Consider the following 14,251-nt stretch of genomic DNA (forward strand, 5'->3'; position numbering starts at 1 on the left):
GTAGGTCCATGTTCCTATCAGTGATATTCCTCACATCACTGTACTTCTGACCAGCAGTACTCTAACCATTCACAATTCCAACAGTTTTACAAATAATGTGTTAACTGGCATGTTCAATATAGAAAAGTTGAAAGAGCTGAAAAGCAGGAACATTTAACAACTGAATCCTGGTAAGGTTAAGTAATTTACTCAAAAGATGGAAAGAGCGAGCACCTGAGCCACAACTCCTGTTGCTATGCTCAGAAAGGAGAGCATAGCATTTTTTTTTTCTTGCAACTAGGAGAGATGCATGAAAACCTCTGCCATACTCCTTCCTTCAGGAAACTCATCATGGCTGCCCCATAAATACTAAGAAGTCCAAATCTTGCAACTAACACTTGATCACAGCTGCCACAGCAAGACAAATGAAGGTCAAATTCCTTCCAAGTGTCCGTCAACTTTCCACTCAGGCAGGGCTACAAGCGCAGATGTTACTCTTTGTGTGTCAAAAAAGCCACATTCCCATAAATTCAGAAATGCTCAGCAGCACTGAGACCACAAGGAAGGCGGCCCAAGGATGGCTTCAGCCTGTGTCCTTGTGTTACAACCTGCAGCCAGTACTCGGAAGGTACATCTGTGATACCTAGTGAACTGGAAGCCTTATCCTCATTAGATGCTCAAGACTGAAGTCGCAGAGTTGAGCTACTCACCTCGTCATCCTTGTACCAGGAGAGGTTCTCTGCTGTCAGGACAAACCAATACTCCTTGGAGCCACCCTTCATGATCCCGATGTTGTTGATGGTGAGCCAGCCCTTTCGGATGACCTAAGGGGTAGAAGCAGCAGGCATTAACAAGCTCCCTAAATCCTGGCCTGAGGCAACAGAGGAAAGATCAGAGGGTATCCCTACACACAGAGTAGTATGGAAAGACAAGGAACCCCGTGCTCTCTGCTGCTGCCAGAAGAGCCCCCCACTCAACTGGCCAGTGAAGGTCTTTGCCTCCAAAGGGCCAGGAACAGTATAAAAAGGACGCAGGAAGGAACCTGGCAGTGCTGTGCATTATACCCTCTGCCAAGGGGAAAGAGATGCAGGAAAAACTGCATCAAGAATGCCCCAGACAACGGCACAATCTATGAGCACCAGATCACAGCAACACACCCAGAAAAGGTCATGCCTAGAGAAAACCAGGACACCAGCACACCTTTTGTGGCACACTGTGCATGTGGAGTGCTTCACCCGGCTCGGGGTGGGGGGAACCAGTTCAAGAAATATGGGCAAGCAGCCCAGAGAGAATCGTGTTTAGTAAAAAGAAGACACTAAGTATAACTGAACAAAATGGTGCATCTGGAATTACTACCTTGGACTTTAGGAAAGCCAGGTATCTGAGTATTCATATTAATTTAGGGCAAAACAAGTTCCTTTAAGTTTAGTCCATACAGACAACAGGCTATTACTACTCTCTAGGGAACTCCCAATTTACCAAGTGCTGGTTTAGAGCCTCACACATGCAGTAATCAAATGCAAGTATGCATCAGCTTAAAAGCATTAGCTTTTCTATGTATTACTGCACTGTTAACACCCCAAAATACCTGCATGTGTGTACTTTGTTGTATGGATGTGCTTGCTGAGAACGACCTGGCACTAAAAAACCATGCGATTGCAGTGCATATTAGCATGTCACACTGCGACGCAGCCTACCAGAGGTGCATGATCCTTTTAACTGACAATTTACCCTATAAAGGTAAATATAAGAACACTGGATCTTCATCTCATGCCCACTGTTAAGCTCAAAACAGTCCTATTCTCTCTGTGGGCAGGAGGGGGCAGTGAAACAGAGCCACACATCCTCGGATTATTGCTTTTTATCTCCACCCACTCACAAGATGTACCAGCAGTTCTGATTTTTTTCCTCAGCATACTACCTTTTTGCCTCATTTCTGCTTCACCTGTGCCTAGAGCTGCCCTCCTCTCCCCAATCAGCAGCAGAGGGAATAATTTGTCTGAGCACTGTTCTTGCCTTCCCAGATGCAACATTAATGTTCATTAGCACACCCTGCTGAGTGGCCTTCTACTCACCAGGATCTCATCCTGCAAAGGGGAACCATAGCAACAGCAGCAGAGCAGAGAGCAGGAGAGGAGCAAAGAGAGGAGAGATTGTTACTAGGAAAGCTGGAGCAGGAGGAGAGAGGCTCAAAAATAAAATAAATTGGAAGCTGGTACCACATCTTTTACCCCTGGTGTTAAGAAAAGCAACCCCCATCCCAAAATAAAGTCTGCTCACAGGAAAGCCAAAGCGCTTTACAGGTAGATCCAGAGTCTACCCTTTCAGACTTGGGTTTTCTGTATGGTACACTGCAGAGGATGGGGTTCCCTACAGCTGCTGTGAGATCCCATGAAACGGAAGGTTGGCCAGCCCAACCTGCTGACCTACCTGTCTGCCAACAGTATGGAAACTGTCTGCGTGTTTATGTGCACAAAAGGTGGTCAAACATGTTATGAAGAGGATGGATCAGGAGTGAATTTCTTTAAGAAATTCAAAGCAAAAGCATTTGCTTCCATTCTCTATAAGACTGTTTGTAAGGCTTTGTTTCTACACAATGTTCTCGCCTAGACAGCCTTGCCATGTCCCCAGTAAGTCTGGGAGAAAGTGTCTTTAGTCCCTTTACAATTGTATGTACACTCCTCACAGTTCCTGAAGGAGTAAGGGAACTCCCTCCCCTCCACTGCTGTCTTCTCCCATGGATGTGTATATATGTATAGTATATACATACATGTGTATGTATATACTTATACATACCCAGTGCAACCATGGCTACAATCACCCTTTGTCTCCCTGTACAGAGGTTTAAGAATTTCCAGTGAAGTTTTTCAGAAGAGAGCCCATGAACTCTCTTGAAATCCCCTTCCAGAAACTAGCTGTCACTGATGGGAAAGACAACTAGAACAGACAATTTTGTGCTACAGCAGTTCAGACCGAGTGTTGTGTACCCCTCCCCTCAGAAGAGTTCACTCAGCTGCTGAAGGGGCTGAACAAACAGGGGTTTACACAACATTAATAGGGAGTTCTAGCAGAAAAGCAAGACCAGATCTTGATTATCAAGCATCCATTTCCCTCTGCAGCACTTTCCCTCTACTGCTGCTACATGCTCAGTTCTTCCTGAGCGCAGTGAGCCTAAAACACTTCCAGGTATAAACAGAATCTGAGTAGTAAAACACACTATGAGTACTGCTGCATCCATCCCAGCACTTGTCCACCTGGCAGCTTCCAGGTAGCAAACATGTCCTTGGAGCAGCGAAGGAGATGGAACTTGGCCTACCTGGTTGCCAGCTGCCTTCTTCTTGCTCATCTGGCTGCTCCTCTGCTGAGCACTGCAAACAACAGCAGAGACATTCAAAACCCCTCAGGCCCTTCTCCATCACCTGAATCCTGCTCCCATCGGATAGCTGCTACAGTGAGTTCACACCCCTCACGACTGCCTTCCAGGACGCGACAGCCCAATCTATTTCCATCAGCTCTCTCACCCTGCTCTCCTCATTTTCTCACTCCCACATCAAGCACACTTGAGTCGCTAACCCTCCATAGCTTCTGCTTCCCTCCCCGCACCAACACTACCCTAACTCCCCCTTCTACATGTGCCTGTTCTCCCCAGCCTTGCAGTACAGAGCCACTGAAAAACAAGCGATACTGAGAGCTGAACCATACTTTGGGACCACAGCATCTGCACCAGGGCCTTAGCATCCCACTTACTGGAGCAGCTATAGGACAGAGCCACACGCATGCAGAGAAGAGGAGGCAATAGGATGTGGGTGCTTACTTGGCAAAGCCAATGAAATCCTCATGGTTTGTGTTCATGTAAGCCAGCTCAATGTCTATTAGAAGCATCACCTGCCAAACAGAGGCACAGAGCGAGACAGACGTTAGTGACTGACACGGCTAAAAGTCAGGAGCAGAGCCCAGTTCATTGTTCATCTGATCAGCCCTCTGCAGCCAGGCATCCCTTACTTGGTTCAGGCCCCTCTCATCTAGATAGTCCCTTCAAAGGGGTCCCCCCACCCCACCCAATCTCCCCTCTCACACATTCCTGATCCCTTACCTGATCTTTGGTCCTGCCTTCTCTCTCACGGATGTGAGTAGTAACAATCCTCTCCATCTCCTCACGCAGATGAGGGTACTGGCTGAGCTGCAAGAGAGAGAAAACACGTGCACATGGGAAAGGGAGGTATGAAGGGGGGAAGCAACCCCCCACATATATGCATGCATACATACACCCTGCAATCAGATATTTTCAAGGGAAGTTCTAGAAAGCTGGACTTGCAGACAGATTTTTCCAAGTTCCTGGAGGTCTGCTGGGGGCAAACTTCATTCCCTCTTGCTTTGGGCTTCAGAGAAAAGCCCTTCTCACTCCTGCAGCAACCTTCCTGCCTCTCCTGAGACCTGCTCCAAACCCACCACGTTCTTCCTGCCGTGAGGCTCTTGACAAACCCCAGATATAAGTGCGCTACTCACTGCTTGTTGGGTTTTACCCACTAAAGTGAGCAATTTCTCTAGGTGCTCAGCGTCCCACTGTAGTAGGCTGAGTAGCTGAGTGGCCTGTTGCTACAACCTGCTAAATCCTATGGGAAGTCTCCCTGGGAAGTGAAGTGGATTTCAATCCCCATTTGCTGAGGCACTAAGAGAAAGCATCTGGCCCTCTCAAACATCTGTAAGGGGAGAGGATCTGACCAACCCAAGGGTACGTGTCTTCAAGAAACACCGTGCTCTGGGCACCCAGCTGCTGCTACCTGTGCTGGGGCAGGATTATGTAGCTGAGGTCTGTATTCACAACATCTATGTCACACTCTGCCATGTTACTGAGGAGGGAAACCTTTCCTGCTCAGAGAGAAAAGTAGGACTTCGCTAGCTGTGATTCAAAAGAAGAATATCTACAGAAATCACACGACAAACACTCCCAAAATCAGCACCCTTAAAGCCCTCTGGGTTTCACACAGCACTCACCTACTTGCCTAGATTTATAAACCTCTAGCGATTTCGACAGCAGGAACTGTATGCCTCTCACGTCAGGCCAAGCAGTCAAATAAAACTTATCCTCCAGACTCAGCACCTAGCCCTTTCTTCCCCATTTCACTTATCCCTTCTGAAATAATTTCCCCATTTTTCTAATTACCTCCAGTTTGATTGTAATGTCAAACAGCATTTCCTAATATCAGTCTTTTATATTGCCTAAAGGGGGTGTATATATATTAAAAAAAAAAAAATCTAATTTTCCTATGACCTGTACTGCATGTGTTTTGTTTCTCCCATTTACACGAGAGCTTCTTCAACTGATTTGGCTTTTTGTTCTGTACACATAAGCAGTTACAACATGCTAGAATGAACAGGCTCAAGCAGTGCAGCCTCACTACTGGAAGCCAGATCCCACACTAACAAGCAATATTTCTAACACAGAACTACAATTAGTCTCAAACCCTCTCAGCACCCTTGCAGTCGAGCAAGTCCCAATAGCCTGGAACTGAAATTGAGGACTAGATTTGTCACTGCCTGTTTTCAAATGTGTGGTTTGCTTTGAACGCCAATGACCCTACAGAGGCAGGAAAAAACAAGTGGAACTAGTGTTCCCCACCACCACCTTGTCTTGAAAGCACAAACTGGGTGTTCTCCATGATCTTTATGGTTCAGGCAGCTGGTTGCTTCAGGGACACGCAGGCAAAGCTTCCTGTTTCCTTTGGGGGGTTGGCAAAGGATAGATGGGCAAGTTATGTCAAACAGAAAAACAGGAAGTTGGAAAACCTCTAAGCAAGTCTCAGCTTCTTTGCTTCAAATTAAAAAAAAAGTCAAAAAAACCCCAAAACCTACCACACAAACCTTCCCCCACCCCACTCCCAACCAGTACAAATGCACACAAAATGCAAAACAAGTTGTGGTTTATTCAGAACCCAGGTCAATCAGCAACATTCATGTGCAAAAATAAATTGACAGCATCAGTCCCCATGCAAGAGCTCCCAACCCCAGGCATGCACGGGAGAAGCAAGGGCGGGTGAGGAAAGAGGACACAGACAAGCCACAGAATGTCACACCACCAGGGAACATGCAATAGGGCATAGAGGGGCAAGGAGTGATCACCAGCAGTACAAACAGCACCCAGAAATGCCATGACTGAAAGACAGGAGAGCAGGCGACCCTTCAAGGGGTTAAGTCTCTCAGCCTGGGATCACATCCCAGCTCAAGTGGGTTTTCAATTCTGTTTCAGCTGCATTTGCCTGTTTAATCAAAATACAAGCTTACAGCCCTCTTTGAAAACCAATTTGTCCCAGTGTTCCTTAGTTCCCCTCTTTGCACATTCCAGGAGTCCTTGCCAGCACACCAAAGATCAACCTCTACCGGAAGGGTTGCTGACTTGCAAGACCTTCCTGCACTGAAGATGCTGCAGTGCAGCCTGACACAGAGGGTTCCTGCTTTTGGAAAAACACGAGCTAGAGCATTACCCTCCTAAATGTAAGGGCTTATGTGCTTACACCAGCTTTCTGTTGATTTTGGAGCTACTTTCCACTTAACAGACTGGAAGAAGCCCAGAATCAGGCCAGTTAATGGTTACCTTCTCTTCAGCCCTCAACTTGGTCTAATAGTCAAGGGATAGTCAACGGCAAATCTCTCTTCATACAGGAAAACCGTACTTCTGTAGGCAACAGGTGTGTTTGCCGCCTTCTGTGTTCTTTCTTGTATGGTATTATTCCATCTATGCAGCTTTATCAACTGCACAAAGATTCCTTCACCATCAGGTGAAACAAAATAGTTGTGACAGCACACAAACAGTAACACACAATAGTTCAGGACAGCAGCAAACCAAGGCTACAGGACTGTTAAGCTAATTCAAGAGGTGTTAGCCCCAGCAGTTCTTCCTTTCAAGAAGCCTTGCAGGACTTCTAGTGAGTTTAAAGGTTTGGTTTTGTCATGCGAGGGGCAGCATCAGCCCAAAACACAGCAGGCTGGGTATTACCTTACAATTAGCACCAGTCCTAAAGTAGCCTTTTCCAGACGCCTCCCCTAATAGCAACATGCTCTTGTCCACATCAAGCAGTTAGGGCTATAACATGCAAGATAAATACTGCAAATTAACTAATGCCCCTGTGCTGTTGCTACCTTATGCCATCAGAACCCTCCTCAGGCTGGCTGCTATCCTAAAGTGGTCTATGGCAGTTACCTTCTACTTTTTCAGAAGGAGATACAGGCAAGATCAGCCTTCTCACTACATGTAGACATTTCACTTTAAGCATTACTAGTCTTCCTTTTATTTTCCACTACTGTTGCTACATTCAGGCAGTTACTCACATCTGCCTCCCTGGCCTCTCCAGCATTTATTGCAGCCATTCGCCTCCTACAACACCACTGCTACTGTCACCCTCCTTACAGGATTACCCTCGCCTGTATCACCCTGGAGCATCCTCACAGGGTCTTCCACTATATGACAGATTAAAATCCACAGAACAAGTGGGTATCCAGCCACTCTAATGAGATAGTCCAATAGAGAAAGCCGAATTCAACACTCTTGGGGTTTTCGTGATCCTTCTGCTTTCCCACCCAAAGCAAACATCTCCAGCCAGATGCAGAAAACACAGTGTAAGCAATCAAACCCATCAAAATAAAACACCCACAAGAGAAACAGGCTGGAAAGGAGTTACTCTGCCTCACCACATCAGCCCCCACAATCTGCCAACAGCAGGACTCCGCGAGGAATAGATTGGGCAGAGCTCAGGGCATGTCAACGATGTCTCCTCGGCAGAGGTGAGCTCTGTATGCCTGAGTACACCCAGACCATACTAGCTCAGCTCTTCCCTTCACCCTGAACTCTTATCAAGTTGGCAAGTCCGGCTGTAACTCTGGAAGGAGGGAATTCTAATTTTCAAATCTTAAAATAACCCATGCAACAACCCTTTCCAACTCCGTTTCCCAAGTATGCTTCTGTTGTGCCAGACTTGTTTCTGGCCCTTCACTGGCAAGTTTAACACCAACTGCCACATCTGCTTTTTTTTTTTTTTTTAAAGGAGACATGTGGTGCCACCTCCTGGAGGAAACCAGCCTGGGAAACAAACCCACTGGTGTCCCAGCCTCCCAGCAGTATTTGACACCATCCCTGTCACTCAGGGCTGTCTCATCTCCATCTGCTGCTGCCCTCCACTAGCCCAAGGCTCCAGCTCCTGTGGTTCACAGCATACACACTACCTCCCACTGCGCATGGGGTGAGAGATCAGCAGGAGAATGATGCAGAGGGTGTAATGCCTGCAAAAGCTTGTCCCCAAGCCTTTTGGGACAGTAATCTTCTGAATACCTCTTGAAGGACGTCTTGCACCTCAAACTTTTAATTGGCAGTCGTTTTATATGTGCTACTGCTCAACATAGCTCTGCAGACAAGAGAAATCTGCAGACCACTCATGGTGTGGGGATGTGAGGTCATCTTCAGGCTTTATCTTTTCCTAGGGTATCTGGATTTTTTTAAGGGAGTCCCAGAAAACACCTAAGAAATTCTAAATGTGCAGGCAGTGGCACAGCAAACAAAGCTTGCAAAGGGTTTGGTCCACACTGAGGTGAATGCCCCCGAGCCAGATAGAGGAAAAGGCTATGCCAGAGTAATCCACTGGATCCCAGCTCACTTCTCAGCTAAAGAGCTTATCAGCTGACGACCACTTCTCTTGCTCTGCTTTTCAACTGCTCTTACACCTGCAGGTTGCTGCTCTCATTCCGATGCATCTTTATATCCATTTTCTCTCACTAGGTTTGCTGGAGTTCCTGGGGTGTGTGTGGAGAAACAGCATGGAAGTGTGTGGGAAGGGGATGGGCATTGACCTTTCTTCGCATTATTTTGTTTCTTTACCTTTTCGCTACACTTTCTGATGGTGGATGTGAGCTCACTCACTACCATATCCACACACTTCAGACTCGGCTCCTTCAACTTCTGCACCTGCTTTTTCACTATGGCTTCAAAAGCGAGGTCAGGCGTGAAGAGACCCGTTCTGCATGGCGGGGGCAGGGTGGGAGGAAGCAACGAGGAAGAAGAAAGCAAAGCAGAGAGAGCAGGAAGGAGGAGGAAAGAGAAGGAAGGAAAAGGGAAAAGAGAGAAAACACAAGGCAAAATGAGAAGTGAGATTTTGGTTCATTCCATTAGTTTCTTGAACCAGGTGAGCATTGCTATGGGGCCTGTGCACTGCCAAGTATCAGGAGAGTCTACAGGCAAATGGAAGTGGCAAAGGGGAATGAGGTAGGAGCAGCTGGACCAGTGAAATGGTGAGCTGTCAAGAGCAAGACGAACGGGCAAAACCCCCAGGGATCAAGTGAGGTCTTCCTTAACAAAAGCTTCTTGGGATTTGAAGACAAAGCTGATGGCCATAGCAAGCCGCTGCCTCTCTTCCTAGAGACTGACCATGTCTCATTTCCCTTGGCCTCAGGCGTGCCCCTTTCCTTCCCACCACACTTATCTCCCCTTCGTGTTTTCCTTTTTCCAGCTGCAGGAAGCCTGAACAGGAGCCAAGCTAAGACTTGCCGAAGTCTGTCACTTGCACCTTGTTTGGCAGAACTGAACTGAATGGATGTGTCTCAGTTCCAAGGATTCAGACAAACTGCTCCACTTACGGAGCATATTACATCTCACTCGCCTTCCCTGCAACGTTAACGTCCTCAGTAAGAACAGATGCACCCAGTATTTAGGAAAACAAACATGCTACAGGGCATCCATAGCTATACAAAGCATCTGTTCTGCCTCATCTAACCTGCAGCATCAGATCCAGTACGGGCCTGTTGAGGTTTCTAAGGAAGTATTAATTCCCACTGACACCATCCAAGGGACCTGTATTCTCAGTGGCTCTGCTACGAAGCGGCCAAAAGTGCACAGCAACTGAAGTTATTAACATATGGCCAATACAAATCCAATTCAAGACTACTGCACCCCAACAAGTTTTTCAGCACATCTTTAACACTTTAGAGCTCCTGCCAGGATGCTCTGTTACACATTCTGCGTTATTTGTTTTAGCATGGGGCATTTTTACTTCGGAAGTACTTTCAGGGGGACAATGTCCCCTTGACATGGGAAGGGCATACTGTCTCTAAAGGTAGGGTACATAGTCAAACCTGGGGTGCCTGTATCTAACCACCAATCCAGGGCAAGCTATGGATTAACCACCACCTCAGTTAAATCAGATATTTCCCTCATCATCTCATCTTTATCTCTGTGGATAACACCTGCAAGACTCCAAGCAACACCAGTATCAGAACACTCACATTACAGGGCCTACAACTAGTCTGCCTTTTAAGCAGCAAAGAGTTGGAACATGTTACAGGATTCAGCATCCCCCAAGGGTGTCTCTCAAGGTGCCAACACTGCCCCTTTGAGCAAAACAAGGCCATTTCCAGAGTTCAGTTCACATCCTCTGACTCAGCAGCAGTTTCCTACTAATGCAGTTGCCCTAAGTTCAATATACACTGCTTCATCTACCACACTGGGGAGGGGGGCTGCACAAAAGATTATTTCCAAAAAATCGGTCCCTTCCAGTACCTGTGTATCACCTGAATGACAATACTTTGTTTCTTCAGATCCAAAACTGTCACCATGGCTACTAAAGCACACACAGAGCAACTCGCACTGAAGTCAACCATCAGATTCTTAGCACCAGGATCTAAGCTAAAATGGAATACTTTAATCCTGAATCTGTGACATCTCTCTCCATCCCTGCAGTCTCTCCTCCTTATTCCCCACCACCCGAACACTTGAGGAACCTGCTGCTGTCAGAACAGAGGGTCTATTCTGAAATTGTCAGTAAAAGGGGAAACAAAAAGAAACAATGAAGAACAGAGTGGAAGATGGAGGGAAGGATGCAAAGAGAAAGAACAAATGGGAGATTTTGAATAGCAACTGATGGATGAAGAACAAATCAAGAGAAGCTTCAGAGGGCATGAAAAAGGAGGGCCCTTCTGATCCAGTTAGCAGGCGACTCTGGATACTTGGCAGCCCGAGGGCCTGTGCTTACCTGTCGCCAGGCTCTAATGGCAATTTTCTGGGTGCTCCCCACAGTCACACACCCCAAGAGAGGACAGCAGGACAGAAAAAGGAAGCTCCTCCAGCACTCTAGAAACCTGAGCAATCTCCCACTGCATCCACTTTCCTTTCCCAGTCTGTCCTGGGGGACAAAGCATGTGCCTGCATGCCTAAGCCCTTCTACAGAGGCTCTTGGCCCTAAGGACTAGACATCTGCAGGCGATAGCAGGCATCACTACCTGGGCACCCTTCCCCACCCTCACAGACAGGGTGTCAGATTCTCCAGACACTTCCTGCAGTGCCCATTTACCTGCACCTGAATAGCCAGCAGCTATTCCAGTCACCAGTTCCCATACCACCACCCTAACTGAGGTGCCTTTTCACCAGCACCTAGCCCTGCCTGAAGTAGCAAGCCATGGCTGAGAGGAATGGCACAACTCTTATCTTGCTGCCTTTCAACCCCAACATCAGAAAAGCTGCCATATCCAAAGGGCAAAATTCAGGAAGGTTCCCTCCCTCAGCCCCCAATACCAGTGTGGTTCCCAAAAGGCAAAACCTGAAGCCCTCTCAGAGTAGGAGGACCACAGAGGTTGATGGACATAGCTAACTTGCTGCTCCTCAGCCATGTGCTGCTCTTCCAGAACAGGCTATGGACCAAGCCAACCAGAAACCAAGCCAAACACCATGGGAACATTTCTCTGTGATACAGCCCACACCAATAACTTCTGCAGCCTCTGACATTCAGCCCTACATACCTCCCAGCAACACTCAGAGGCTAGTTTGGGATTAACCCTCCCGTTTACACAGTAACGGAGGGGACAAAATTTAAATCCTGGTTTCTGGCTTAGAAAATAAACCCAGATACTAAATTTAAAATCAAATGTGGCCACATGAGAAATACCACTGGCTTTCAAAGGAATCAGGAATCACACTACAGAGGGATGTCAGGGATGTCTCCAGAACCCCTCAGCTCTAAACATTCAGGGAGCAGGGCCACGGCCCACATCCCACAGTGCTTCCCCTTCCTGTTTGGCTTGCTGGCTGGATGGTCCCAGGCTGGTACCGCTCAGGTCTAGTCATGCTGAGGAGGTGGTTAGAAACACCGAGTGTGGCTGCAGGCAAGTCCCTGCCCAGGTCACGATGCTGCGCCGCAGCCAGCGAGCGGGTGGAAGGTGCCAGCTCCATGCTGCCTCTGGTTACCTTCTTGGTGCACTGTCTAACGGTATTGATTAACTCCGAAATGACCATGTCCACGCATTTCAGGCAAGGTTCTTTAATCTTCTTCACCTGCTTTTTCACAATGGTCTCAAAGGCCATGTCGGGTGTGAAGAGACCGGTTCTAAACACCCAGGGTGGGGACAAGACAAGGCAGGAGGGGGAGAAGGGGCAAGGAGAATGTCACAGCGTTACACACACATCTTAGAGCAGGCACCGCCATCACTGAAACCCGGCACGCGGGGCAGGGGGTGCCACGTCCCCCCAGACAAGTCCTGACAGGAGTCCATAGGAAATGGGGGATGCTTGGCACCACTCAGGAAAGAGGTGCTGAGGGCAAAATGGATCCCAGCTGGACAGCCATGGCCAGGCCACCATTTCACCTCCATCACCAGGCCTAAGGGTAGCAGCGACTGACCCCTCTGCAGCATATTTGGCCTCAGAGCTGTGCAGCAGATGGGAGGTCTTTTCTGAAAGATTTTCTTAACGGGCAGGACACTAAACACATTTGATATCCTTTATCAAGCTCAGATAGCAACTGAGCAAAAGAAAGGAATGAAAATAAGGCTAGGTCAGTATTTGTTCATATCCAGAGTGGAGGAAGGGCTCTGACAAGCACCAGGTCCTGCTCACCTTCCCAGCAGCAGGGTCTCAGGCCTGTGCTTTCTGAAGGACAGCTTCCATTGAGGGAAAAAACATGTGTTTGCTACCTATGTCCTGGGAGCACAAGGATCCTGGTGATGGGCACCCCAATGCTCCTTTCTTTATGGGAGGAGGTGCTCAGAACCAACAACTGTTTTTAACAACTGTTGGTTAGTACGGAAGCAGAAAGTGAAACCCAACATTATAGTTTTAACTAAATGAAGAAACAGTATGGGCTTGCATCGCTCTTTCTATCCTTTGTTATGTCAAGACACACGGAGGAGGGAGAAAATGTCTCATCACCAAGGCAGTTTTACCTTTCAGGCTTCTGCAACTCTCACATAGGAAGAGAAAGCAAACTGACTTGGATAATTGTCCCTACTTCCAAAGTCAAGCCACTGGGATGGTCCAAGGAGGTTATCCCTCCCCTTTGACTGACCTACCGTACCTCTGAAGTCTTCAACTCCATTCAGAAGGTCTAGAGGTATTTACAAGGTTATGCAGCCAATGGTCTGCCTAGTGCATGATACGTGCCTGATACCATGGATGTTCTTGATGGCGTAGCTTATCTCCCGCCGCAGCTCCTTCTCATCAAACTCCATCTGCACCAAGAGAGAATTTTATCAGAAACTGTCTGGCACTTATTTGCACAACGCCAAGACACACATCAGCATGCTTTACAGAGAAGTCCCATGCCAGCACTATCACGTGACAGATGATTTCAGTCCAGTGTTGGATACAGAGCCCAGCCATAATGCTTCTATTGCCAACACAGGCATCCTGGACAAATATGAATAGCTAAGGGCCTACACTTACAGATGCCAAGCCCCAGCAGCTCCCAAGGAGCTTCTCTGAGATAAAGCTATAGGACTGAAGGGCTAGATTGCTTTCTAAAACAAACTGTTTTGTCTCCCAAGATTTCTCATGAGGTTTTGGCAGCTCTTTTTTCAGCTAACACCACAAATAAATTTACAGTTCACATACCAAAATCTATTATCCAATGCAAAGCAGGCTCTTCTATTTCGATAGAAAGGCCTCATTGTATTCAAATGCAAAAAAAGAAAGCAAAATGAAGAAATTCCAGGAGTGGAATGATTTGGCTCTCTAGTCTTTTTCAACTGACATTAAAAAAGTTCTTCTGTACCACTTCTGATCAGCTGGCAGGCTCTTCTATTTCACTAGAAGGGCCTCATTATATTCAAATGCCAAAAAAGGAACCAAAATGCAGAAAATCCAGGAGTGGAACGATTTGGCCCTATAGTCTTTTTCAACTGACATTTAAAAAAAATTCTTCTGTACCACTTCTGATCAGCTTAGTATACTTTGCCATCCAAGAAAACTGTACTCAGTGAAAATCCTCTTCAACTGTTATGACAGTAGAACAGTTTCTACACT

At 47.2% G+C, this 14,251-nt stretch overlaps 1 protein-coding gene across 1 annotated transcript in view; it reads right to left on the minus strand.

Moving 5' to 3' along the window:
• The window catches only part of DNM1 (dynamin 1), a 43,851-nt gene that overhangs the window by 23,234 nt on the left and 6,366 nt on the right, over positions 1 to 14,251 (minus strand). The window contains 7 exon segments of the mRNA XM_010152175.1: positions 690 to 803; positions 2,055 to 2,066; positions 3,296 to 3,347; positions 3,794 to 3,864; positions 4,073 to 4,159; positions 12,200 to 12,338; positions 13,391 to 13,458. Of these exon segments, the coding sequence (XP_010150477.1) occupies positions 690 to 803; positions 2,055 to 2,066; positions 3,296 to 3,347; positions 3,794 to 3,864; positions 4,073 to 4,159; positions 12,200 to 12,338; positions 13,391 to 13,458 (543 nt within the window).

This window comes from Eurypyga helias, unplaced genomic scaffold (genome assembly GCF_000690775.1).
Source record: "Eurypyga helias isolate BGI_N326 unplaced genomic scaffold, ASM69077v1 scaffold5605, whole genome shotgun sequence".
NCBI classification, from domain to species: Eukaryota; Metazoa; Chordata; class Aves; order Eurypygiformes; family Eurypygidae; genus Eurypyga; species Eurypyga helias.